Source organism: Hemicordylus capensis, chromosome 5 (assembly GCF_027244095.1).
Source record: "Hemicordylus capensis ecotype Gifberg chromosome 5, rHemCap1.1.pri, whole genome shotgun sequence".
Taxonomy (NCBI): Eukaryota; Metazoa; Chordata; class Lepidosauria; order Squamata; family Cordylidae; genus Hemicordylus; species Hemicordylus capensis.
The window spans coordinates 167454000-167481619 of NC_069661.1; the positions used below are offsets into that span (position 1 = coordinate 167454000).

Consider the following 27620-nt stretch of genomic DNA (forward strand, 5'->3'; position numbering starts at 1 on the left):
TTCCTTAAATCTCTGATATTGTCTGCATTTATGTGCTATAAGAGAGTGTCCATTAAATGTTTTTCTATACTGTTTTTCCATCCCATGATTTTCAAAGGTACTGTATATTTCCACTATTTATAACATAGATAGCTTTTGTATATTCCATGCATACTTTTTTTAATACTTAAGTATCCAGGTTATTAGGTGGTGGTGGGTTCTTTTAGGTTGTCTTGTGAATTAGGCTGAACGTACTCAGGTCCTTTTGCAATTTTGCAGTCTTTTGATATGATGCCAGTGAGGGATTCACCTGTGTGACGCTATAGTTGCCTGGGGTCTGTGAGGCATTTCTTCTGAACTTCCAGATAGTGGCAAAGAACTGAATTGGGAGCAAGAAAAATGTCCATGCAGAAAGAGTAAAGTGAAGAAAGCAGAAGCATGAGTGACTTGTGTTCTGCATTTCACCTGCAGTGTGCATTGAAATCCAGGCATCTCACCCCTAGTGAGATTGGTGTGCCTTCTCTGATCTTGTAATTGGCAGATCTCCATATGGATGAGAATGTCGCGTCTCTCCATATAGATGAGAATGTCTTCACATCACATATGACAGCACAATTGGGGGGACAGTAGCACGAGTCACTCGGTCTGCATTTTCTGCTCTGCTGGAATGTATAAACTGGTTCAAACTCTCAATTTCTGGCATGGGTTATAAGACATCATGTGCAATTTTAACGGTATAGATAGTAGATAGTAAATATATGCTATCAATAAGTAGCATAGTTTTAATAACAGCATCAAATTTTCTGGTATGATAGTCTGTATGTTTTATCCTGATTGCTGGGAAATTTTCAGAATGATTGTCTTACATAAAAGGAACCTTGGTCACATTTTTCTAGGGTCTTGATGTAGAATGAGATATATTCTTAACTGAAGCAAACATTACATTTCGTTTTTACATATTGTCATGGTGACTCTCTGGAGTGAATGATACTTTGTGGATCTATCCATACGTAGGCAATACTTCATTTATACAATTTTTCAAGAATATACAGGAGAACCTCATTATTCACAGGAGTTCCATTCCTCACCTACTACTTTGAGTAATGAAACCATGAATAATGAAGCATTACCCCATACAAAACAGGGGGGGTTAGGTTCCAGGATGGAGGGAAAGTGCTTAAGGGGGGGGGATGAAAAAACACAAAATTCTGTACTGTGCCATGCTCCATGTGTCCAGAATGGGCTGAGAAATGCCCCCCCCCCGTGAAAAACCGTGGAAAAATGTGTTTCCCCCCCAAGAAATGAGCCATGAAATGGCTTTGATGGACAAAACGGTGGCTGGAAGTGATCTCCGTGGTCACTTCCAGCCCTCTAGGAACTGCTGATATGTGGGGTTTAACCCTTTTGTATACACAGATACTGAAAACGGGTATCATCAGACAACCCGCGGATACACGGAACCGCTAATAACGAGGTTCTACTATAGTATGAAAAGTTGAGACTTAATAAGGGGAGAAAAATCATATTTAATGTTACTAAGTAATGGTTGAGATGTTACAGTGTATAAATTCTTGCGTATACTCCATCTTTCATGCACCTAGAATTTATTTTGACAGAGGCTCATTGCAAAGAGTGGGGAGGGTCTGAGTAAGCAATCATTTTGAAAAGTATACTTCTGAAAATATTTTATGTTATGAATTCTAATTTCTCTCACACCAGAGATCCTCACTTTTTTTGTCCTGTCATTTGTATATTAAAAATTCAAGACTACTAATTCAAAGTGACAGCCATTGTACTTGCTTAACTCACAAGTGAATACAATGTGGGAGCAGCAGGTGGTGTTTTGAGTACAGAGACTATTTGAATATAATTTAGTCTTGTTCTACTGATTATTCAATTAAGAGAGAAAAAACCTATTGTGTTTTGAGCTGCTTGTCAAATACTAAAGTTGCTAGTATAATAATTAGCTTGTGGGGTTTGATAGGGTTGGTTTTTTTTTTCCCTTCTGCTGTTCTATAATTGCTTGTGAAAATCTTAAAATAGTTTGGTGGCACATCTAGCGAACATTTTAAAAACAGATTACACTTTCATACTAATTATTACTGTTCTCCTTGGTTGGAACTAGAGGTATTGCTTTGTCCTCTGCTGCCTGACCCTTAGTTCTTTCTTTTCCAAATTCAACAGAGTTTCTATTTCTTGCTGCTTTTCCCCTCCAATTTCTCAATTTCCTAATATGCCTTCAGATTTTTCTTTTATCGGTAGGAAAGTCTTTGACTGGTTGCTAATCTCTTTCAGTGCTTGACTTTGACTCATCTAAGCTAGTCAGATACAGCTTTAAGCAACCCATTAGAGAATGACTGATGTTCCTTCTCTTGTCTCTTGTATCATGGATCATGGCATTCTGTAAATTAGGTACTTGGCTCTCTTGCAGGTATTCAAGTCTAAATTATGTGTTAATACAAGATCAGCCCCACCAAATTTTTTAACCTGTATTAGAGTATGTGATGCCATTAATGTGGAAAACTTCCAAATTGCTAGTGGAATATGCTTCTCTTCTTCCAGTTCAGCAATCTTCATGGTGGGTAGAATATTTTTCAGCTAGTTATCTCCATTGACCTCTCTCTAGCTCTGTCTCAGTGACTTATTTTATGTCTGACTTAGAGAGTGCACGCTGATGGCATTCATCTCAACGAGATTGAGGTTATAACCTGTATGTTGAGGTAAGCAAACATGAGCCATGCTAGACATTTTTATTTTCCTCTCAGCTCAGTCTGCTGAATCTGCTTAAACTAGATACAGGTCAAGAGGAAGCTGTGGTTGATGGATTTGATACAGGAGAAACTGCTGCTACTGCTACTGCTATTGCTTGCTTTCTCCAGCTCATGACCAGTAATTGGTGAAGAGTTCAATGGGCATATTGAACGCAAGTAGGAATAAAAAGTGGCAAACGATGCATGAGAGAGATTGACGGGCTTGGAGAGAAGAGAGGGCAGAATGGGCAGATTTATTGATGAGAGGCCATAAACCTGTTGAACAGTTGTATAGGAAAGAAGAGTATAGACTAATAACGTGGGCAGAACTTTTCATTTTTATGAGCTCAAATGGTTGTTTGGCATTACTTATTTAAAGGTTTTTAAGGCTTTTTTAGATTTGAAAAAATGCTCTGACAGGGTTGATTTCATTTACATCAAATCAATTTAATTCATGATTTAAATCACCTCACAGAACTCAATTTTAATGATTTTGAATCACAATTTAAATCACTAGTCAGGAAGATTCTATTTAATCATCATTTTCTATAAAAGTATCTTGTTGTCTAATATAGCCTTAATACATATTCATAGATAGTTGTAGGTTTCATTTTTAGAAGGTAGGTACACGCTTGTCATTAATAATAATAATTATTACTACTACTACTACTACTACTACTACAACATTCCTAGACTGCCCCATCCAAAGGCTCTGGGCGGTGCACAAGTTTAAAAACCATAAACAAACACCATTTAAAACACACTGCTTAAAACAATATAAAAGCAATTTTAAAACAATTCAGAACCATTTAAAACCAATTAAAATACTGAAAACAATTTTAAAACCTTGGAAGGCCAGGCCAGTCAAGTAAGTTTTTAGGGCTTTGTTAAAGGCCAACGGCGAGCCTAAACTGCGGATATCTGCCGGGAGTGCATTCAATAGCCCAGGAGCAGCTACAGAGAAGGCCCAGTTCCGAGTCGCCACTAGACATACTGGTGTTAACTGGAAACGGACATCTCCAGATGACCTCAACATATGATGGGGATAATTTAGAAGAAGGGGCTCTCTAAGGTAGCCTGGACCCAAGCCATTCAGGGCTTTAAAGGTAATAACCAGCACATTGTATTTCGCCCAGAAACATATCGACAGCCAGTGCAACTGCTTTAAAATAGGCATAATATGGTCTCTCCAGGTTACCCCAAAGAGGTAACTAGCCTGGCTGCTGCATTTTGATCTAACTGACGTTTCCAAACTACAGACAAAGGCAACCACAAGTAGAACGCATTGCAGAAGTCAAGCCTGGAGGTTACCAGCTGATGCACCACTGTTTTGAAATTGTTCTCTTCAAGGAACGAACATAGCTGTCGAATCAGCCGAAGTTGATGGAAAGCGCTCCTGGCCATAGCCTCCACCTGAGATACCAGGGTGAGGCCTGAATCCAAGAGGACTCCCAAGTGGCGTACTTGTTCCCTTTGGGGGAGTGTAACCTCATCCAGCACAGGAAGATCTAACTCATCCCTCAAGTTCCGATCCCCCACAATGAGCACCTCCATCTTACTTTGATTCGGTTTCAATTTGTTATCCCTCGTCCATTCCATTACTGCCCATAGGCAGGCATTTAGGGAGTGAATGCTATTTGATGATGATGATGATGATGATGATGATAAGGAGAAATAGATTTGGGGTGTCATCAGCATATTGATAACATCCTGCACCAAATCTCCTGATGACCTCATTTACATGAGGTTTCATGTAAATATTAAAAAGCATTGGTGACAGAATGGAGCCCTGAGGGACTCCATATAATAGCTCACATTTCGAAGAGCAACCATCACCAAGCTCCACCATCTGGAATCTGCATGAGAGATAGGAGCGGAACCACTGCAAAGCAGTGCCCCCTATCCCCAACTCCCCCAGGTGATCCAGAAGGATACCATGGTTGATGGTATCGAACGCCACCGAGAGATCCAAAAGAACCAACAGAGTCACATTCACTCTATCAATTAAAGGTCATCCATCAGGCCTACCAAGGCTGACTCAACCCCATAGCCTGCTTTAAAGTCAGTTTGAAATGGGTCTAGATAATTGGTTTCCTCTAAAACTGCCTGGAGCTGGTTAGCCACCACTCTCTCAATCACCTTGCCCACCCATGGGCAATTGGAGACCAGCCTATAACTATCCATCACTGAGGGATCTAGGGAAGGTTTCTTAAGTGGTCTAATCATTGCCTCCTTCAAAACAAGGAGGCATCCTACCCTCCCTCAGCTGTGGGAAATGAGCTCTAATATTGAAGGGTTTTTGTTTTTTGTCAAAGTGTCCTCCAGCTGAAAATTTGTGAACATTGCTGCTCTAGATTTTTTTTTTTTTTTTAAGTGTTAGGAACATGGGGAGCTTCAAGGAACTGTATCATGGAGTGAGTTACAAAACAGTTGGGGGTGCTAGTGAGAGGCAGGTGGATTCCATTCTTGAATCCTATAAGCAGAAAAGGGGAAAAAAGCAATCTTTCCCCCTTAAATCAGGGCTCAGCCTTTGAGAAAGTGACTCTTCTTAATCACATTAGCTGCACAGCACAGCTAAGTGGAAGCAGCAAAATGATGAGAAATGCAAGAAGCATGCAGACCTGGTTCGTAAGCAGTAGCAATTGCCAGTGCCAGCCTGGCTGTGGTGGAAGATGCTTTATGGACTTCGGAGCTTTCTAAAGAGGCATACTGTATGTTTGTGTGTGTATGTACACACACAGGCACGCGCGCGCACACACACTCTATTGGTGAAGACTTGAGCAACTGTAATAGATACCACATTGGCCTGATGAACACAGGTGTTCTCTAAGTACACACCCTGGTTTTTCACAGGTTTGCACTTGTTTTCCCACCACACTATACTCTCTACATCTGTGAGATCAGAAAACATACTGTTAAATGGCAAGACCATGTTTCTATTCTCTAAAACGGTTTCCTTACATGATTCAAGCTTCACACTTCAGGGGTCATACAGGATTGATTTTCTTTTTCATTAGAAAAGTTGTTTCTTTCCTGTCTGGGTCTTCTGTTGTGAGGCAACTGTGAAATGTGGACTCTTGCCTTCTTCACTGCTATCCCAATCCAGTTTAGGGCTCTGCACATCTGCTTTGAAAAAACATAGAAATATAGGGAGATCCAATTGCAAATCTCCTACATTGCACCTAGTTTGACCCTTGAAGATGCAGAACTGAGCAATTCCAACATGTAAAGGCCAGCATTATAACTTTAACTCTTGTTCTGCTTTAGGTAGCTAAAGGTATCTCTCCAGAATTGAGAGAGCATGTGCCTAGCAGTCCATATCCTTGCATTTGGTATGGCATTAGCCAGTATATTGTTAATGAGGGACATAGAGAACTCATTATAGAACCTTCATATTTGTTAGTACTTATTGACACAGAAAAGGGCTAAAGCTAGAGAACCTGCACAGTTTTGCATTTAATAGCTTTTTGGCATTTAAAATCTAACTGAATGGCTTAATGGAATACATTTTATGGAAGGATGTCTTGCCATAGAATCTACCACTGTGCAGGTACTCTTATGATTTTTGTCGAGATAAACTGAATTGGTTGACTTAAGATAATACAAAGATGCTAATCCCAAAAATGTAAGATTCCTATTTCAAGAGATTACAACAAAACCATGGCTGATTCTAAAAAACACAAAAAAACTTATTTTTCCAAACTCTGCAGTTTGGCACCAGTCACTAATATGGCCCTGGTTCACACAAGCATGTACATCACTTGATCCCTAATTGGTCAACACTTGAAAACTGTCAGCTGAATGTTTGAAGTTATGCCATTGGAAAATAATGTATGCAGCTAAACCAGAAGATGATGAATGTTCTGTCTGTGGGTGATGATAGATTTGTTATGGTTCATTCAGACGTGCAAATCCTCATTAGGTATTGCAATGTCAGAAGAACCCAGCCATGACTAGATCACAAAGAAATTTCCTTGGGAGAGGAGGAACAAACTCCAGACTGGACCTGTAGCACTGAGAAAAGCTGCCAAGGATTCACAGCCCCTGAATTACCAGAGCTCGCTGCTCTGGTGCGAGCTCAAGACCTCGGTGTGCCTGAGGCTACCTTCATTACCCTTTTCCCTTTTTAAAGAAGTGCAGGCAGGAGAGTATCTTTCTGCCTTGTTGGTACCACAGTAATCTGCTGCCTAAGGCTATTGCGTTGCCTTCCCTCACTGAAGGGCTCACCCTGCACCCCTCCTACAGAAGCTCCTTTAGAGGAACTTGGAAACCTTGGGAATCTACTTGCCAACACCACTGTTCCATTCCTGGGATCCCAGGATCATATGTAACTCCGAGCCAAGCAATGTTGGCTGAGCTCCAACACGGACAGTGAAGTACCTGCCTGGAAGCTTGAGATCTCTCTCCAAATGGAGGGAGGGAGGAGGGAGAAGGCAGCTCAGGCTCTCCAGCAAAAGGCAGGTCTCATGACTTCTGTGTAGATCTTGCATTTGTAGCCAGAACACTTCAGTGGTTCAACAACTCTACACCTGGACTCTTCTAGAGCCAGTTATGGTCTGTCTCTGCTGTGATCTCTTTTTCCTTCTTCTGTTTCCCATCCCAACCCTCTGTTCCTGTTGCCCTTTCCTCCAGTTCCAGACTGACATGTTGTCTCCTCACTCCTGCCGAGATCACACTCTGACCTATCTCCAGAACTGCATACAACCCATTTTGCCACCCTTGTGTCATAGGTACATCCATGCAGTCATCAAATAGTAAACATGTGTGTGTACACCAGTCCAGAGGATCTGAACTAGATTGTGCACATGAGAATAATATGATGATGATATCTGGACACAACTAATCTTATCTGTATCCTAATCATATGATCTTTGTCTAATTGGGTTTCATTATCAGCATAGATTGAATAATGGATGCAGTATAAAATTTAAGAATCTTAAACCCATGTAAGAAATTTGGGTTTTTTTAAATGGTCTCAAGTAATGTTGCTGACAAATGCTGTGTCTGTTGTATAGCCTGTTATTTCATAAAGGATTTTATCTGAGGAATACAAAGAAGCACAATGTTGTAGGCCCTTGTGTTACTGAAGGGCTATTTTTCAACTGTCATTTCAAGTAATGCCTATTTAAACTTTGAATTCAGGATGAAGTTGCATTGGTAGAAAACAGTTGCTGCATGATGTAAAACAGAACCTGTCAGAAAATAAAGCTGTCTGCTTTGAAGTTGCATGTGTCTAATGAAATGGAAGTCTTGATACTTATATCTCCTACAGTCCCCTTTCAGTCATGCAAAATCAAGACAGACAGCTTCTGCATTGGTCAAGCCTGACAAGTAAATTTGGTTGGAAGCTAGTTACTGTGATAAACAGCTTTCATTGTATCCTTTACAGGTAATATTGTACCCAACATCCAACAGCTCCAAATCATCTGAGCTGCATAAAATGATTGTTCCCAAAAACAGTCAAGACTCGGACTTGAGGATAAAACTGGCAGTGAGGATGGATAAACCGCCACACATGAAGCATTGTGGGTAAGTGTCTGTACTGCAAATTTAATTCCATTTTAAGTGCACAGACTGTGTGCTGTAAAACTTGAAAAAAAAATTTTGAATAATGTGTTATTCTGAGTGAAACGATTCAGAAACTGAAGCAGAAAATGATGAAGGTACATATATCAAATTAAAACATAAGCCTGATTCGAAACAAAATTATGTGGCCTGAAATAAGTGTGTATAAAATAATTCCTTAGAGAATCAAAAGCAGTGAGGGAAAATAAATATGTGAAAGAATTATTAATTATGTATTTAATACATTCATATACCATCTATAACAAAAGTCTCAAGGCAATTCACAAACAGATAAAACAACCAAAAGTTTAAAAACAAATATTTAAAATATATATAGAATTCAATTTAAAACAATAAATCAATACAAATTCAATACAAATTCCACTAAAAGCCTGGCTGAACAGGTTGCCTTCAGTACTTTTCTAAAAGACATCAGAGATGGGGCAGCTCTTATTTCAACAGGAAGTCCATTCCACAATCCTAGGGTGACTATAGAGAAGGCTCACCTCTAAGCTTCTACCAGATGAGCCTGTGGCACCTTCAGGCAAACTTCTTTTGACTATCTTAATAGGCAGCAGGATACATACAGTGAGGGAAATAAGTATTTGATCCCCTGCTGATTTTGTCCGTTTGCCCTCTGACACAGAAATGACCAGGCTATAATTGGAATGGTAGGTTTATTGTAGCTGTGAGAGACAGAATAACAACAAACAAACCCTTAAAAGCCCAGTGCCCAAAAGTCAGCGATGGATTTGCATTGTAGTGAGGGAAATAAGTATTTGATCCCTTCACAAAAGAGGTCTTAGTACTTGGTGGCAAAACCCTTGTTGGCAATCACAGAAGTCAGACGTTTCTTGTAGTTGGCCAACAGGTTTGCACACAACCCAGGAGGGATGTTGTCCCACTCCTCTTTGCAGATCCTCTCCAAGTCAGAAAGGTTTCGAGGCTGATGTTTGGCAACCCGAACCTTCAGCTCCCTCCACAGATTTTCTATGAGATTAAGGTCTGGGGACTGGCTGGGCCACTCCAGGACCTTCATGTGCTTCTTCTTGAGCCACTCCTTTGTTGCCTTGGCTGTGTGTTTTGGGTCATTGTCATGCTGGAGTACCCATCCACGACCCATTCTCAATGCCCTGGCTGAGGGAAGGAGGTGCTCACCCAAGATCTGACGGTACATGGTCCCGTCCATCGTCCCTTCGATGCGGTGAAGGTGTCCTGTCCCCTTAGCAGAAAAACACCCCCAAAGCATAATGTGTCCACCTCCATGTTTAACGGTGGGGATGGTGTTCTTGGGCTCATAGGCAGCATTCCTCCTCCTCCACACACGGCGAGTTGAGTTGATGCCAAAGAGCTCGATTTTGGTCTCATCTGACCACAACACTTTCGCCCAGTTCTCCTCTGGATCATTCAGATGTGCATTGGCAAACTGCAGACGGGCCTGTACATGTGCTGCCTTGAGCAGGGGGACCTTGTGGGCACTGCAAGATTTCAGTCCTTCACGGCGTAGTGTGTTACCAATTGTTTTCTTGGTGACTATGGTTCCAGCTGCCCTGAGATCACTGACAAGTTCTCCCTGTGTAGTTCTGGGCTGCTTTGTCACCGTTCTCATGATCATTGCAACTCCATGAGGTGAGATCTTGCATGGAGCCCCAGACTGAGAGAGATTGACAGTTATTTTGTGTTTCTTCCATTTGCGAGTTATCGTGCCAACTGTAGTCACCTTCTCACCAAGCTGCTTGGCGATAGTCTTGTAGCCCAGTCCAGCCTTGTGCAGGTCTACAACCTTCTCCCTGACATCCTTTGACAGCTCTTTGATCTTGGGCATGGTGGTGAGTTTGGAAGTTGAGTGATTGCTTGCTTCTATGGACAGGTGTCTTTTATACAGGTACTGTAACAAGCTGGGATTAGGAGCACTCCCTTACAGAGGGTGTTCCTCATCTCAGCTTGTTACCTGCATATAGTGAAAAGACACCTGGGAGCCTGAAATCTTGCTGGTTGATAGGGGATCGAATACTTATTTCCCTCACTACAATGCAAATCCATCGCTGACCTTTGGGCACTGGGCTTTTGAGGGTTTGTTTGTTGTTATTCTGTCTCTCACAGCTACAATAAACCTACCATTCCAATTATAGCCTGGTCATTTCTGTGTCAGAGGGCAAATGGACAAAATCAGCAGGGGATCAAATACTTATTTCCCTCACTGTAAGGAAGAAGACGCTCTCTTAAATATCCTGGGCCCAAGCTCTTAAGGGATTTACTTGGATCCAGCTAGGTTTTTTCCAAATGCTTTCATGACAGAAATTAGGTGGTCATCTTAAATTTAGAATCCTCTTGCTTTGGGGACAATACAGGTCTAACTTATTTTTTAAAGGGAGTGGTTTTAAATTCAGAGCCATCTTCTATTTGGGTAAATATGGTATATAAGAATGAAGACACAATGGAGTTTACAGTATCTGCTTTTGAAATGTTAGGCTCAATAATTCCCAGTAAGTAACTTCAACACATACGGTAGTATTTCCTATAATGTTTGCTGAAGAATTGCTATATCTGAGTCAGTTTGGATGTTAGCTTTCCTGACCATACACAATAAGAGCGAGATTCTGCACATCCTCCCCTCCCCTTTTAATATGCCGAGGTACCTTTCTCTAATCACATATGGAGGCTATTCACACGATTGCAGAAAATCGGGCTAGCCTCCGCTAGCCTGATTTTCTGCAGTTGTATGAACCACTAGGCTCGGCTGCGAGCCCTGTGGTTCTAGAGCGGGTAACCCACTCACGTACCCCTCCCCTAAAACTGGGTTTGCTGAGCGAGCGGCTACTTACGAGGAGACCCCTGGAGGGGAGGCAAAAAGCCGCCTCCTAGCTCTGGGGGTCTCACCAGCATGCCCTGCGCGCTCGCAGGGCCCCCAATCGGCCCCCGCCAGCTCCGTCATGGAGCCGGAAATTGTGTGGGCGGCCAATCCGGCCACCCAGGGCTCCCGCTCTGATTGTCTCAGCTCACCAAACCGGGTCTCACTGATCGTGAGACCCGGCTCTTAAACTAGTATTTGTAGCATGTGTAGCTTGGACAAACCACCACCACACACAAAAAATTAGGAAAAGGCTAATCGGGGAGGGGGGCAAGGATGTGTGCACTCAAGGAACGCACATATCCTTATTGCATGTGGTTGGGCCAGCTGGCAAAATATAATCTGAATCAGCTCTGAGAGTTTTGCTCACAATTTATCATCATTCTTTCTATTTTGTGTGGATATCCCAAAGTTAGAGACAGGCTTTTTAACTGACTAGCTGGGATCCAGAGAACCACACAACGAGTTCTGTGTGTCCAAGGAGACTTTGAGTGTGTGTTTCTGAAGCTGCAGCCCCTGTGCCATGTACCAAACCACTTTTGGTGGTTTGCTACATGGACTTCCCAAAACCGACTGTGGTGTGGCAAGGGATTCTCCTGTTCAAAGGACAACAATGCAGCTCCCACTGGGCATGTCCAAGCCCTTGAGTATGCCATGTCTCTGGATCCTGGCCCTTATCAGGAATAAGAATAGCTCACACATACTGGCCACAGCTCAGTATGAATTCCTAAGTGGGAAATGGTAATAAAACTCTTGTTTAAGAAGGAACAAGCAGTTCCATGTGTAGCAAAATGAAAAGGTCACTGTGTAAATAATTTATGATTGGTTTTTAAAAATTTATGAAAAATTCTTTATTCAAGTTGCAAGCAAGAAGAGTGGTTTTAAATTATTAGAATTTAACTATTCTGTCTGCAGTCTACAAATCCCTGATTCTTGAGCAACTATTTCAACAGTACATGGTTTCCTCACTGAAGCACTTAAAAGGGCAAATACTCAACTAAACCTCAACTAGTCATGACAGCTGCATTGGTAAGGAATGGTAAATTTGTACAAACGCCTCCAATGAGCAGTTCATACCTATGTTGAGGATTGGGATGCAAGCTGCTGCTTCTGCTGTTTTTAGCATATTGTCCAGATTGCTGTTTCCAAATTCTCAATCATTTAGGACCCCAAAGTTGCACATCTGAAACTACCTTTTTCATTGCAGTTGTCTTGGCTTCAATGGGAATGCATCAAAGACCTTCCACATTGAGCATGTATGGTTCTCTATCTAAATTACAGAATAACTGAGAAATGTTGTTCTGACTAAACAATAGTATTCATTTCTTGACACCTGCATCCTCTGCACAAATAAACCCAACTGCGGCATTTAACCAGGTTAAAAATCAAGCTATTCTGCTTGATCCACAATTATTACACTGACATGCATAGATTAAAAATGGATTTAGCCTCAGTTATAGTAACTCATATTGTTTCTTGCTACATTATATGGCCGTGTGTGTTAATGGCTGCTAATTAATTACTTATGGAAGATGCATACTTTTTAAATGATCCTTTTAACTTCATTCTTAATTTGTATATTGACTTGAATGAAAATCTGGCTTTGCAAGATACATATCTGCACATGAAATAAGATTGATAAGATGAATTATGTTTTAGCATAGCCTAGTGGCTAAAAGCATGTATTGCTTCATCCAAACAAACCATTTAAAACTCTTAAACTGTTAAATAGAATTTAGAGAATAATATGTTGACATGAACATGATTTAATAAACTAAACTAGAAGAAAGAGAGTAAGGATTATTTATTGTTGCTACTTACAGTTGTACTGGCATTTCCTTCCAGAGACCATTTTGTGGTGTGGCATCTGAACCCAAAAGCACATTCAGATAATTTTCAGTCAATCAGAAATGAACTGGGACCTAATATTTCTTGGTTGCCTTGAACCAGAACTGAACCCTTGAACCCAAAAAGGTTTTCAAAGGGTTCAAACAAGTCCAAAGTGTTTGAACTGATTATTGAACCACTTTTTAAAGTTAGTATCAGAATTGGAACTAAAATTAAAAGTTTTAACAGAAATACTGATAAACCTGAACCAGAATTGAACCTAAAATTTTAATGGTTCATCTCCCTGGTCAGTGCTACCCATGCTAACCATCTATTTTCTATTGGCTTATGAGACACAAAACCTGCCTTACCATGAGTCAGACTGTTAGTTCATCTAGTCCAGGTTTGTCCTATCTACCGTTCTGACCAGCAACAGCTCTCCACAAGTCAAGGCACTTCTACCTCTGCCAAGATCCTTTAACGGGAAGCTCTAGGGATTGAACTTTGGGCCTATTGCAAGCAAAACAAGTGCTTATATTGATTGATTGATTGATTGATTGATTGATAAATTTATATATCGCCTTTCATTAAAAATAATCCCAAGATGGTTTACAAAGGTTAAAACACATATAAAAATGATAGTTAAAAGTATTAAGCTAAAAATATGAAAAAAAATCTGATATATATATACTGTATAAACACAGAAACTGTACATGGATAAAAACACACAGAAGCAGCAATAAAACAATAATGTAAAGGCCTGGATAAAAAGCCAAGATTTAACCAGCTTTCTGAAAACTGTGATGGAGTCCGAGGAGTGAATGGCCACTGAGAGAGCATTCCAAAGCCTGGGGGCAGCAACAGAGAAGGCCCTGTCCCACGTGCACGACAACCGAGCCTCCTTCATTGTCAGCACCTGGAGCAGAGCCTTCTCAGATGATCTCATCAGGCGGGCAGCAACCCTTGGGAGCAGGCGGTCCCTCAGGTATCCCGGGCCCAAATCATTAAGGGCTTTAAAGGTCAAAACCCACACCTTGAATTGGACCCGGAAACACACTGGTGAATCATACAGTTCTTAGAGAAACCTCAAAGTACAATGGGTATATTAAGTTTCTGTATTTTTACAACTGAGAAAACTGTCTCTCACCACAAGCTTACCTAAATAAAATTGATATTAGGCAAACTAAGCTGGGGCCATGCGGAACTTTTCCAAGAATTGAAGCCTACTGATAGTGAAGCCTCGATAGTTTGCCCGACCCTCCTGCAGATGATCTCTTACCTTGCACTGGGCGGGTGAATTGCCCACCCAGATGAGCGACAGCTCTCCTGAGAGCTGCCCGTGCCTTGCCATGCTGTGCAGCGCCCTGCCCCCTGAAGTCCCAATAATGCACCTCATGAGTGCACGGTGCATTACTGGGAGCCCCCCTCCCCCCCCCCAGTGTGCTTGTTGCAGCCATGGCAGGCACATGATCAGTAGCCTGGTTTTTAAACCAGGCTGGGCCTCCCTAGCCCGGTTTTTGCTGCTCATGAGAATAGCTTCACTGTGCCCTGCAATCATCATTATGTATGTTTGGTTTTTTGTTTGGTGTATTTTTTGTGCAGACAGCTATGTAAAACACCTAGTGCTAAGCCTATGCTATGAGAAGGTGCTCACTTGATGCAACTGGGGAGGAATCTTCTCTGCCCTTTGGAGGAAATGAGGCCAATGCTTGAATGATGGGGGTGGGGCTGTCCCCCTTGCTTTTGTGAAGCCTCTCTGAGCTATTCTTTTAGAAGGCTACTGGGAGCATGATTTGGCCCCCTCTACCTCTTTCAATGCCCCCCTTCCAATCTCTGCACCATTCCTCTCTGTGGCTATGTGCCTGGCTGAAGAAGACAACCTGGTCTCCAACTTGGCATTACTTGGTTTCTCAAACTGCCTATCCAGATCCACTCATGCCATTTCTTTTCCCAGAAAGGATCTCTCCTTATGTAGCTGACTGCCTTCCTGCCCCTCTCCCCATGCACTAGGTTTGGTTTGATATTCTCTCCTATCAATCAGAGTCTCCCATCAAGTGTCTCAGCTGCTTTAGAATCTGTCTACAAATACAGACAATATTTCTCAGCTAAGTGGAACTGCCTCACTAACTTCTTTAAAACTTGCATTATATCTGAAGTAATATCAGGATCCAAATGAAGCCTGCCCCCAAAGTGAACATATTCTAGGGATGTATACGAACCTGTTCGTAGACCCTTTTATGGGCCTCCAGAAAGGTTTGAGCACTGGCGGGTTCAAAAGATTCAACAGAGGGGGTGGGACAACTTTAAGGGTGAGGGAGGGTGCACTTTCCCCTTCCTCTGCTTTTCCCACATCGGTGCTCGCTTGAAAACCCGTCCAACAGGGTGGCAGCATATCTCCCTGCCGCCCCATCCACTCTTCAGACTGGAAGTAGGCGGAAGTAGCTTGCGCGCATGCACACCTCAGGCACGTGTATGTCGCACGCATGCACACAAGCTACTTCCGGTCTGAAGAGTGGATGGGGCGGCAGGGAGATATGCCACCGCCTCGTTGGTATGCTGCCGTCCTGCCAGACCAGTTTTCAAGCAAGCGCTGGTGGGGATAAAGTGACGGGAGGGATAAGTGCACCCTCCCCTGCCCTTAAATTGTCCCACCCCTGCCATCGAATTGACACCTGCCAATTCCGTGGACATCCCTATCATATTTCAGTCTGTGACTCCTGAGGATGTGGACAAGCTGCCTGGAGCGGTGCAGCCTACCACTTGTTCTCTGGATCCTTGCCCGACTTGGCTGCTTCTATCTATCAGGAAGATTGTTGGAGGTGGCCTGGTTGATATCATGAATGCATCGCTGAGGGAGGGTAGAGTGCCTTCTTGTTGGAAGGAGACAATGTTTAGACCGCTTCTTAAGAAGCCTTCCCTGGACCCCTTAGTGATGGATAGTTGCCTTGGTTGGGCAAGGTGATTGAGAGGGTGGTGGCCAAACATCTCCAGAAGGTTTTGGAGTAAACTGATTCTCTAGACTCATTTTAAACTGGCTTTAGAGCTGGGTATGGGGTTGAATCAGCCTTGGTCAGCCTGATGGATGACCTCTACCAGGGAATTAACAGAGAGAGTGTGACTCTGCTGGTTCCTTTGGATCTCTCGGTGGCGTTCAGTACTATCGACCATGGTATCCTTCTGGATTGCCTGGGAGAGGTGGGGATAGGGGGCACTGCTTTGCAGTGGTTCCTCTCCTATCTGTTGGGTAGATTCCAGATGGGGGAGCTTGGTGACAGTTGCTCCTCAAAATGGGAGCTATTATATGGAGTCCTTCTAGGTTCCATTATGTCACTAATGCTTTTTAATATCTACATGAAACCACTGGGTGAGGTCATCAGGAGATTTTGTACTTGGTGTTATCAGTATGCTGATGACACCCTGTAGCGGATAGTGAATAGAATGAAAGGTGGATTTAAGCCTAGTCTTTGTCGCAGAGCAAGTCCGCGTGGGGGAAAGAAAAAATGCTGATTCATTCCCGCCATATTTGCTCAACAAAGGCTGTTCCTTTAAACTTTACCTGGTAGAAAATAAACTGCCACCACACCCTAATTTACAGGGTTTCCCTCCTCTCTGGATTTGGGTGAGTGTCCAGGGAGACCCTCTTCAGCTTTACCAAATGGAAAAATACAAAAACCTCCCACCTGTAGCCTACATCTGAGGAGAAAAACTTGGTAGTGTGCTGCTGAGCAATCAAACTTGTGACATTTTTGCACCAGAGTAAAACCCCTTTCCAGACACCCCCCCCCATTTTCCTGAGTTGAAAATCCAATCAAAGAGGCTGATTAAAATTGTAAAGGACCAAAAATAAAAATAACCTTTATTCAAAATACTACAGACTGCTTCAATCTGAGGCTCTCTCTCAGTTTCAGTTACAGGTAATTGTTTTAGATTTTAATAGTTAATTGATTTTAGCTTTGTTTTTAATGTTAACCACCCTGAGCCATTTTGGAAGGGCAGTATAAAAATCAAATAAATAAAGGAGAGAGTTTGGTGGGGAGAGTCTAATTCAAATGACTATCAGGAGCCACACAAATGAGGGCTGGATTCTGTCTCTTTGAATTGGAGGGGCATCACTTCTGCTACAAAAGAAATGTTAGGCCTATCTGATTTCTTTGCTCTTTGAGCACCCAGAATGGAGACATGGAAGTATAAAACAAATTCCTGAAAATTCCCTTATGGATGAATGGAGGGGAGGATGACAGAACAAGACCAGATCCCTGTAAATGGTATCTCTGTCACAAGTGTGAGGATAGGTGTTGCAGATATTTCTCTCATTAAGAGGAATTTGGTTAGCAAAAAGAATAATTCATTGTGCATCACTGCTAATCAGTATCATCTACCCAATATCTCAGATGATACCCCTTTCCTATGAGTTTTTTGTCACATAAGCCAGCATGGAAGACTATTTCCCTTTTTGGATTCCACTTCTCAAACAGGAAGAGAGTTGTTGTAAACAATCGCTGAGTAGTTGTTCCAAGCTGTTGGAATAGCTGGATAGTTGTTGATGCCAAGAAATGTTGTTATGCATAGCTGCACATAAACACAGGCCATCATCCAACTCCAGATTTGAATGCTTAACACCATTCAGATAAATTGACTTCACTGTACTTAACCTGTGTTGAATTTGATTGTGACCATAATGACCTCTAAATTAATTAATTAATTAATAATAAGATTAATAAGAGTGTAAAGCTGAAACACATCTGGAAATCTTTAGGTGACACAGGGTGTTGTTGGCTGAGTGCTACAAAATATGAAATAGTAAACATAGTTCTATGAGTAAAGAGTAAACATAGTAAACATTGTTCTATGAGAGCCTCAACCAGTCTGATGTCAGTCTAGGCATAATTTTTTTTCTGTTGTGAAACCCTATATTCTGATAAGTCTGTAAATTTGAAAATTTGCAGTGTCAACTAGATTAGCAGTAAATTAATTTTATTTACTTTTCCAATAAATAGTATGTCTAAATGTTGTGCTAACTTTTTGTTGTTTCAAATTAACCCTGTTTTACATTTGGAATGATTTCGACAATTTTCTGTTCCTAATCAGTCCTCCCACATTGATTGATAGATTTCAGTTATAGCACATTACAATATGGAATAGGCAAAGATTTGGCTTCTTTAATAGGTTTGGCTGTTGTACAAACATAGGTCATTCTCATTACAGGTTTTGGCTTGGATTGTGCTAGATTTAATTTTTGCCACAAAAATGTGATGGTATTTCAACATGAAACGGTTTAAGCTCTTTGTTTTAGCAAAATGAATAGATTTAAACCAGGGTACACACATGTACACGCAAATGAAAATTGAATTGAGTAACAAGTAGCACACAAAAATTATATTAATGACTGATTGGATAATGATGATGAGGTTAAATGGAAAATGGTTGAGAAAGAAAGAAGCAGAAGCATACTTCCTACTGCTAGTTCCTTAGAGAACAGATTATAGCTATTAGCTTGATTTTAATGATTCTCACAAAATTGCTAGTAAGGGGATCTTGGAGACCTTTATCACAAGTCACTGCCATTTTAATTGCAGATAGAAGCAGGAAAACTTCTAATTGACGAAAGATATATTCCAAACTGAGGTATCACATTGTGTTTGTTTCCAAGTAATTAGTCTGAGATATTTGTAGAAACCAGAAGAGTTCAAAATGAAACTCAGTGTTGCTTAACCACCACTGGGCTAAAATTCTGCACAGAATTATATACCTGTTAATTTTAATGAGATTTGTGTAGCGGTTCACAATATTAGGCTACAATCCTGTACTTTATAATGAGTGCTTAGTCCCATTTACTTGAATATGGGTAAACCCTCCTGACTGAGTACTGCACTTGTGCTGTAATCTAGAGGTCTGAATCAATTATTTCTGAAGGAATCTCTCTGGATTGGGCCTTCCTATTTAAGAAATGCTAAAGATACTAAACTTTTGTACAATCATCACAAGTTGTTCTAGTAAGAACTAATTAGCCTACTTTCCTTTCACTGTTTCTACAACTGGACTATATTTGGTTCAAATCGAGGTCCACAAGTTAGATTTCTTGCACCTCAAATGTTCATGCATCTGCATCTTGGACTGGGGTGGATGACATCATTACAAACTACACCATTGAGGCATCCCTATGTGTCACTCCCTACAACTGTACCAAATCTGGTTCAAATCTATTATAGACAGTCCACAAATTAGCTGGCTTACACCTCAGATGTTCACGCGACAACTATCTTGGATTGGGGTGGACAGCATCATCACAAACTATGCCATTGAGGTGTCCCTATGTGTCCCTTCAGCTGTAGAAAATTTTGTTCAAATCATTTAAGCGGTTCACAAGTTAGCCCACTTGAGCCTCAGAAGTTTACACATCTGCCATCTTGGATCAGGGTGCATGACATCATCGCAAACTACGCCCTTGAAGTGTCCCCATGTATCCTTACAACCGTACCCGATTTGGTTCATATTGGTTTAGGTGTTGCAAAGTTGATGGAAGGGACACATGGATGGACACACATACAGAATGCTGGTTGAACTCATAAGCCTACTGGAAAGTAGGATAAAAATTACAATAGCATTCTTTTTCTAGAACAGTTCCAGTGGTTGTGTTTTAATGGACTTTTAAAAGCTGAAATAGGGGATATTACAAATTTCAAAAAATTCCAAATGGTTTATAAATAAGGATAAGTAGGATAGGCTTCTATTAAGCAGTGCGATGGCTCAAAAAATGATCTTGTGATGGCACCATTTGTTCATTTTGCGGATAGAAATATTTTCTCTACATGAACTTACAGCAGGTATGCAAATACTGAACTACAGAATGAAACACAATGACCAGTCATTGAGCATCCATGCAAAACAAGATATGTGTTTATTTGCCCTTTAAACATTTTAGGATGTGAACTTCAACAAATTCTTCAGATACCTGACACTTTCAAAGTAAATTAGGCTGGCACAGGAAACATTTCCCGTGAATAATACCTAAAGTAACTTGTAACCATCTGGTGGGCCTGATCCAGAGTCCTGTTCTTATGTAAAATATGATTTACAGTGTCTGGGTTTCCTTGAGGAATTCTTAACTTTTAAGTGTTTCATATACAGATGCTGGCCCATTTCTGTTCCCACAATATTAGTTTAGTAGAGTTACTGTTTGAATGTTAGGAACATAGGAAGCTGCCTTATACCGAGTCAGACCATTGGTCCATCTAGCTCAGTGTTGTCTACACACAGACTGGAAAGTATCTCTCAACCCTAACTTGGAGTTGCCAGGGAGGGAACTTGGAACCTTCTGCATGCAAGCATGTAGGTGCTATTCCCAGAGCGGCTGCATCTCCTAAGGGGAATATCTTACAGTGCTCATATGTCTCCCATTCAAATGAAAACCAGGGTAGACCCTACTTAGCAAAGGGGACATGATTTTAAAATTTCAACTCTTTGCATCTGAACTAAAATGCTTATAGTTTTAAAGATGTTATTTATGTTTATGTTTATTTCCCACTGATCCCACTCAGTGAGCTCAGAACAGTGTACAAAGTTATGTTTGTCATCACAACAATCCTGTGAAGTAGGCTAGGCTGAGAGAGAGCTGATTGGCTCCAAATCACCTAGTGAAATTCATAGCTGAACAGGGATTTGAACTGAAGTCTCCTGGATTCTAGTTCAACCTTATAACCACTACACTATTCAGGCTTTCCAAAGGTGTGACTCTGGTTTAATTAAAGCAATAAACTACGTGGGTAACACACTTCTTCAAATGTTTTAAAGCATTCATTTAGAATGAGATCCAGTCGTGTCTGCCCTGATTTTTTTAATTCATTCTCCTAAAGGGCAAGTTTAAATTTTGTACATGTAAAAATGTAAACACCTGTTTTGTTACTAATACTTTAAGACCTGTAGCAAGCAAACAGTTTGTTTATGCAGTAGGATCTTTTAATATTTGGAACTGATGCTTCATGTAGGCGACTCCCACTAATCCTGTTAGGGACAGGCAGAGGATCAAATATTTACTTTTCACCTCCATAGGGGTTAGCATTTTATGCTAATGCAAGCAGGCAGGCAGGCACCTCTTAGCATCCCTTCACAAGATGAATCTCCCCCCTCCCGCCCGCCCACCCAAGTCCATTCAGTATGAATGAGTATCTTCAGCCTTCATACCTTGACTGTTGCTGCCATGTCATGTGCTAATTTCATGTTGCACACTATTTTCTCTGAACTACATGGGTAAATTGAGACGGTTTGTATGGCTGCAACCAACAGAAGTTGTATTCAGCTGCAAGAGGCTTCTGTGGTAACTGTAAGCAAAGCTGAAGCTCTGGCTGCACTTGTGGTTCACCCCCATGAAGACATGTTTTGTTTCTTTGGATTCTGGCCTACATGTGTATCTTTTGCCTCTGGCTAGACTTGATTCCTGTTCTGTGTGAAAGCTAATAATAGGGGGGAAAGACATCATTGTGAAACACTTAACAGCTTCAATTTTGATTACATATTGAGAAGCATTTAATTATCTTATCTCATTTAATTAGCCTCACTGCTGGGGTCAATTGCTTTTTTATTAGCACGGTAGGCTTGCGACTTTGATTGGCATGAAATAGCATTTAAGATATATTTCTGAAGCTTTAGTGGGTGTTTTCTTTATAATTTAACAAATTATAACATTTTCTGTTCTACATACCTTAAGCTTCAAGTATTTTGACTATCTGATCAGAGGATTTAAAAACTGAAAATGCTTAACTTTGTAGATACACATGAAAAAGCCAAGTAATCCAAATGTCTAGAATAATAATCCTATCTATGCTGCTTGCAGTTATTGCTTATATAGTAGCAGACCTGAAACTGGTTGTGTATTTTTAAATGTCTATTAATTTTGTGATTTTTTTTTGAAAAAATGTTACGTTGAAGAGTAGCGTTAAGTAATGTAATTTGCACCCTAAGCATATAAAATAAAAACATAAATTGGCACTGTGTAGATTAGAGATGAATGATATTTGTATATGAAGTGACTCGCATACTTAATGCAGACTAGCAACCAAATGTTTCAGGTCAAACTATACTGCAGCACCAGATCGGATATGGTAGGGTGCAAAAGGGGGAAAGTGTGTTTCAGAGGGGTTAGATTTGACCCACAAGTAGATCCGTGAAACCAGATTTCTGAGAATCATGTTCCTGGCCTAAGCATATTTACTCTGAAGTAAGTCCAACCGATTTCCATTTCTGAAAGCTTTCTTCCCCCTCTTCAGTTGTCACTGATATAGATATAAGAAAAGCACACTCAGTCTGTTTAAAAGTGCCTTCTCTTCAAGAGACCACAGCAGTCCAGGAGTGGTGCATGGGTTAAGGTGAGCTGCTTGTTTTGAGCGAGGTACTTGCTTACTGCCCCTGGCACCACCTATCATATTACAACACATTTGCAATTTCCACTTGGGTAACAAAACGGCTGTTGAGCCCTTGTGATAGGCAGTTTCTGCTACCCAAGATTGGGTTCATCATAAGGTGTTCAAGGAGGGTCTCACATGCCATAGGAACATAGGAAGCTGCCATATACTGAGTCAGACCTTTGGTCTATCTAGCTCAGTATTGTCTTCACAGACTGGCAGCAGCTTCTCCAAGATTGCAGGCAGGAATCTCTCTCAGCCCTATCTTGGAGATGCCAGGGAGGGAACTTGGAACTTCTGCTCTTCCCAGATATTCCATCAGGGGAATATCTTACAGTGCTCACACTTCTAGTCTCCCATTCAGATGCAACCAGGGCAGACCCTGCTTAGCTAAGGGGACAAGTCATGCTTGCTACCACGAAACCAGCTCTCCTCTCCTAAGGTGCTGTCCTCTACAAACAGTTTGACTGCTCCACCATCTGACAGCAAACGCAAGAGCTGTACAGTGCAATCCAATGCACTTTGGAACAGTGAAATTAATTTAGTTACATTTTGAAGGGAGCCATGGAGACAAGACGCATTAATGTCCCTAAAAGACTTTAATGAGTGTTGCCATAGCGTTTTGATGCAGAAAAGTCACAAGAAAAACCGAACCAAGTTCCCTTAGTTGCAAATGCATTTTTGTTGCTGCTGTTTGTTTATTATTCTTTAGAATACAGTATGTGCATTCCATTTTTCATCTTAAAGGCTCTCAAGCCATTTTGCCTTTTAAAAAGTAATAAGAAGGTGGTTCTGTGTCCCAAAAGACTCACAGTCTTAAAAAAACACCCAAAGTAGAAACCAGCAACAGGCGCTGTGAAGGATACTGTGCTGGGGTTGAATAGAGAGAGTTACTTTCTCACTGCTAAATGTAAGCAAACTACCACTTTGAAAGGTGTCTGATTGCCCAACTAGCAGTTATGATCTTTATATGGTGAAGAAAAAGAAAGACTGAGTTCTCAGGGCAGAACTACAGTCGCTATATGTCTTATTTCTCAGGAAGAAAAGGAACTGGCAAGAAGGCACTTTTGAACAGACAGATGGCTGAGAAGGAAAGGCTTAAACAGTCCTTTGCTCATCCTGAAGCCGCCTACATTGCCTTAATTGATAACAGAACTGCATATAGTAGTTCTGCTCTCACTTAAACAGTAAACCTGTATCTTGGGTGTATCATTTCAGACTCCAAGTATCAGCTCACACAACTGAATGCTCCTCCATACCAAACAAAACCAAATTCTACATGTAGGAAAGTAACATGTCAGGAAGAAGGTTCCAGCCTCACTGTTCATTTTTCTGTATGTTGGAATCTTTTTTCTGATGGCAAAGTAGTCTATCATGTGATCCTCCCACTGCAGTTTGAAAATATTCAGCCCAGATACCAGTTAACCACCTAGACCTACGATCTTTTCTGACATATAGACTAAATGTTCTGCATGCCCAATGGGAAGGGGGCAATTATAGTCAATCTCCTCTTCCTTCTGCCACCCATTGTGCATCCTGGAAATATGTCCCTGAGGATTGTGGAACTTTCAGGGACATGTTTTTGGAAGGCACAGTGAGCTGCAGAAGGAAGCGGGGATCAATGAAAATCACCCCTCTGACTCTCAGCATGTGAAATATTTTTCAGGTACATAAAGTGCTAGTTTAGATGTCAGCCACTGTATTTTGAGAGTTCAGAAAAGGTTATTGTTCCAGGGCCAACATCATCCTTAATCTGGCTTTGCTAACTCCCACTGCTGACTGTGGGTGAACCTGTCCCTTAGCCTGACAGACTAGTTTCTCCTGTCCAATTACTTGATTTTCTTTCTTTTTTAAGTAGTGTAAAGTACAGCATCATACGTGATCATTTCAACTGAGCACTGATGATCAAGGATGCCAGTAAAGTGCTTTCAGAAAGCAACTTTAGTGTTACTAATGTTATGATACCAGAATGTTGCACAGACACAATTCATATTAATAGTGAAAAGTAATACAAAAACCACTGTTCAGCAGGATGGACTAGTTTTTGTATCCAGCATAAGCAAGTGGTAGGTTTGTATTATATGTTACCGTACAAATATTATATAGTATTCACCACAAGAGGGCAGCATGGTTTAAAGGAAGGCTGTAAAAAGCTTTGTGCTTCTGTGAGTATTTGAAGTTCAAAATGTAAGTCTGAGTTTATTTTATAGTTGTAACCTAATTTACATAGACAAAAACAAAGTTATATACAAATTGAGTCCTGTTAAGTTGCCTATTCTGTGTTTGGACAAATGTGGAACAACTTTAAAAAATATTTCCACTTTAATTTTGAGGAGCATGAGGATTAGAACATAGTTTTTACTGTTAGTCTGTAAGCTCTTCAGCCTGCTTTTGTTTAATATTGTAATAATCACACCTTAACCAAAATGTGTTTGATTAGAGTTAAGTTACATTGATTTCTTTTGAACTTAATGTTCAAGTTTTGATGTGCATAGGAAGGCATCCCTCTTTATACATTAAGTTTTTAGGTGAACATCTAAGATTTTTAAAGTGTAGATCTATAAAAGTAAAATTTGCACATTCATTCATTCATTTATTATTTTTATCCGGCTTTTCAACCACAATACACAAAGTGACAGAACAAAACAGTGAACAAAAAAGCAATGAATATATTAAAACTTCCACCAGCATGTCTGATGGAGGTTAACTGGCTGGCTGCAGAGGGAGTGGGTACAAATGAAGCCAGTTCTTAGAGGGAAGGAGGCAGGCCACAGTTGGTTTTAGCCAGGCCAATGGAGAGGGCCCAGTTCTCTAACCTGGAGGTGGGATTGGCAGCACTTTTCTCTTGCATGTTTGTTCAGTGGCAGACATGGGTTTGTTGCTACATAATGTGTGAAAAGACCCATAGTTTATTGGCTGTATGCCTGATGAGATGTGTTTGGATCTCTTACTGTGTAGAGATCAAACATCTGAATGAAATAAAATGCAAATTATAGATAAGGCCCATGACTTGGGTTCAAAGATTCTCTTCTTCAAGCAGAAGGTGACGTCTGCTCATGGAAGATGTCGTTCAACTTGTGCAGACGTAAGGACTGCTACAGACCTTGTCTTAATATTATGGCAGTGTATGAACTGTTGTACTAACTGTTGTACATGTATTTATGGAACAGTGCTAGTGGCTACTTTGTTGTACTTAGGGGATCTTTGGATTCAAGTCTGTATCTTCTGTTGTTTCTGTGTCACCCCCCAAAATGCAGTTTCAGAAATCTGCTAAAATTATTCTCTGCTAGATGTCCACATTTAGGAGAAGGATCCTAATTCAGTCCAGTGCCGAAGCTCCTGAGATTGATTGTGTGATTGTTACATCTATATCCTGCTCTTTCTCCAGGGTGCCCAGAGATATGCATTGTTATATTTATCTTCACAACAACCCTGTGAGGTAGGTTAGATTAAGAGATAAATGACTGGTCCAGAATCACCCAGCAGGTTTCACGGCTGAGCAGGGATTTGAGCTCTGGTCTTCCTGATCCTAGCCTAACATTCTAACTGCTATACCACACTGGCTTCCATCATTTTATGTTGTATAAAACTGCAAGTGTGGACCAAGGTGCCAGTCATGGAGTGGAGGCAGCTATGTGAATGAGTGGCTAAATTTAGTCAAACAGAGGAACCACCTAATTCTACTATCTTTAACACATATTTACACACCACCACAAAATTATCCCAGGAAACCAAATCCAAAGCAACATTTAGTGACATTCTGAAAACTAGAGTTTTTATCCCACCATCAGATAATAGAGACAGTTTCTATATAGAACAGTTCACTTGAACTATTCCGTTTCAGTTATCTTCTCTTCCCTAACAGATAGAGGTTTTCTTCAAACACTTTTAATTAACATTAGTGTTGTTGCTGGGATTTGTGTTTAAATTTGAAATTCCACAAATTCTGAATATTACTTTAGAATCTGGGTTGGCTTTACCAGAATCCACGATGCTTTAGTAAAACCAGCTTCACATTCAACCAAGAAGAATCAGGGACACTATTATTTTAACTCCTTAAGGTCCTTATGCAAACAAGCATGATGTTTTTTTAATGATTTTAATTCTTTTAATGACCTTGCGTTGCATCCTTAACCACTACAAATGTCTTGTTTCCGTGTAATTGATGAAGACTTTCTCTAAAATATTTAGCTTGAGTGGGGTTCAAGTACTTCAGGGGGAGGGGGTATTAATGTGCATTTTGCAAAAATTTGTAATTAATTACATAAACTGGAATATAAAACATAAGTGTACTCTGTGTCTGTAAAATATGTGTCAGTTTGGTGTTCATTGGCTCAACAGTCTGACTAACAGCACCTGAGAGTTTCTAAGGAGGCCATCCAAAGACCACTTAATACTAGTGTAGTCTCATTGACTTGAATTGGACTGTACCAGTGTAAGCCGCCACTGAAGTGCCTCATGATAGTGTTCAAAGTACAATTATAAGATTACTGTTCACCCCCTGGTTGTCTATGTATAGATTTAAACTTAAATCTTTAACTTTTTAAGAGATCATAGAAACATTTACAACAGACCTTCCTTGCTGATATTTTAGGGTGTGAACTTCATGTACTGGTTCTCTTATCCAGTTCTGACCAAATAAAGACTTTTTCTGAAACCCTTTTTGAATATTGAAAACTTAATTTTAGAAAGAGGTTACTTTTTATTTCTTTAGACAGATAGAAATTGAAATTAATTTAAGCATGCATTCCAAATATGATTTTGTGAAGTTTTTTTCCTGCTGCAAGGTGATTTTGGCTCCTATATAAATGATTCACACACAAAAAAAATTTTTTCCTTCTCTTGTTAACGTAGAGGCAGGAGGGAAAGACCTTTCTTGCCTGATTTATTTAGGTAGAGTTGCAAATGGAGTATTTTTCAATTAGATTCTGAAGTACAAGGCACTGGTCAATTGTAGATTGTCCCTCCCTGAATCTGGCCTGCTCCTCTGCCAGGATGTTTTCTTGTTCCAGCCAATGCTTTAGTTTCCAGTAAAGATGACTGGCATAGAGTTTCCTGGCTGTGCTGAGCAGGATTAATATATGTTTGCAGCATTTGGATTCTGCTCTTCCACCAAGGAGCTGAAAGTTGTGAATGCAGAATTTCCAGATCATTTCTCACCTAGTTTTGCTCTAGACTTTAACCTGCTTACTGCTAGAAATAGAACTAAATGCACATTGTAGCACTGCATGAGCTGTGTGCTGCCTAAGA

The 27620-nt window shown here is 40.7% G+C and overlaps 1 protein-coding gene across 29 annotated transcripts in view; it reads left to right on the forward strand.

Moving 5' to 3' along the window:
- CADPS2 (calcium dependent secretion activator 2) overlaps positions 1 to 27620 on the forward strand; it is a 522314-nt gene that overhangs the window by 258544 nt on the left and 236150 nt on the right. For all 29 annotated transcript variants that reach the window (XR_008307725.1, XR_008307727.1, XR_008307726.1 and 26 more), the window contains one exon: positions 8119 to 8258. Coding sequence is in view for 26 of the 29 variants with exons in the window: in XM_053251802.1 (XP_053107777.1) it covers positions 8119 to 8258 (140 nt within the window). In the remaining 3 variants the exon portion in view is untranslated. The remainder of the gene's footprint in view (positions 1 to 8118; positions 8259 to 27620) is intronic.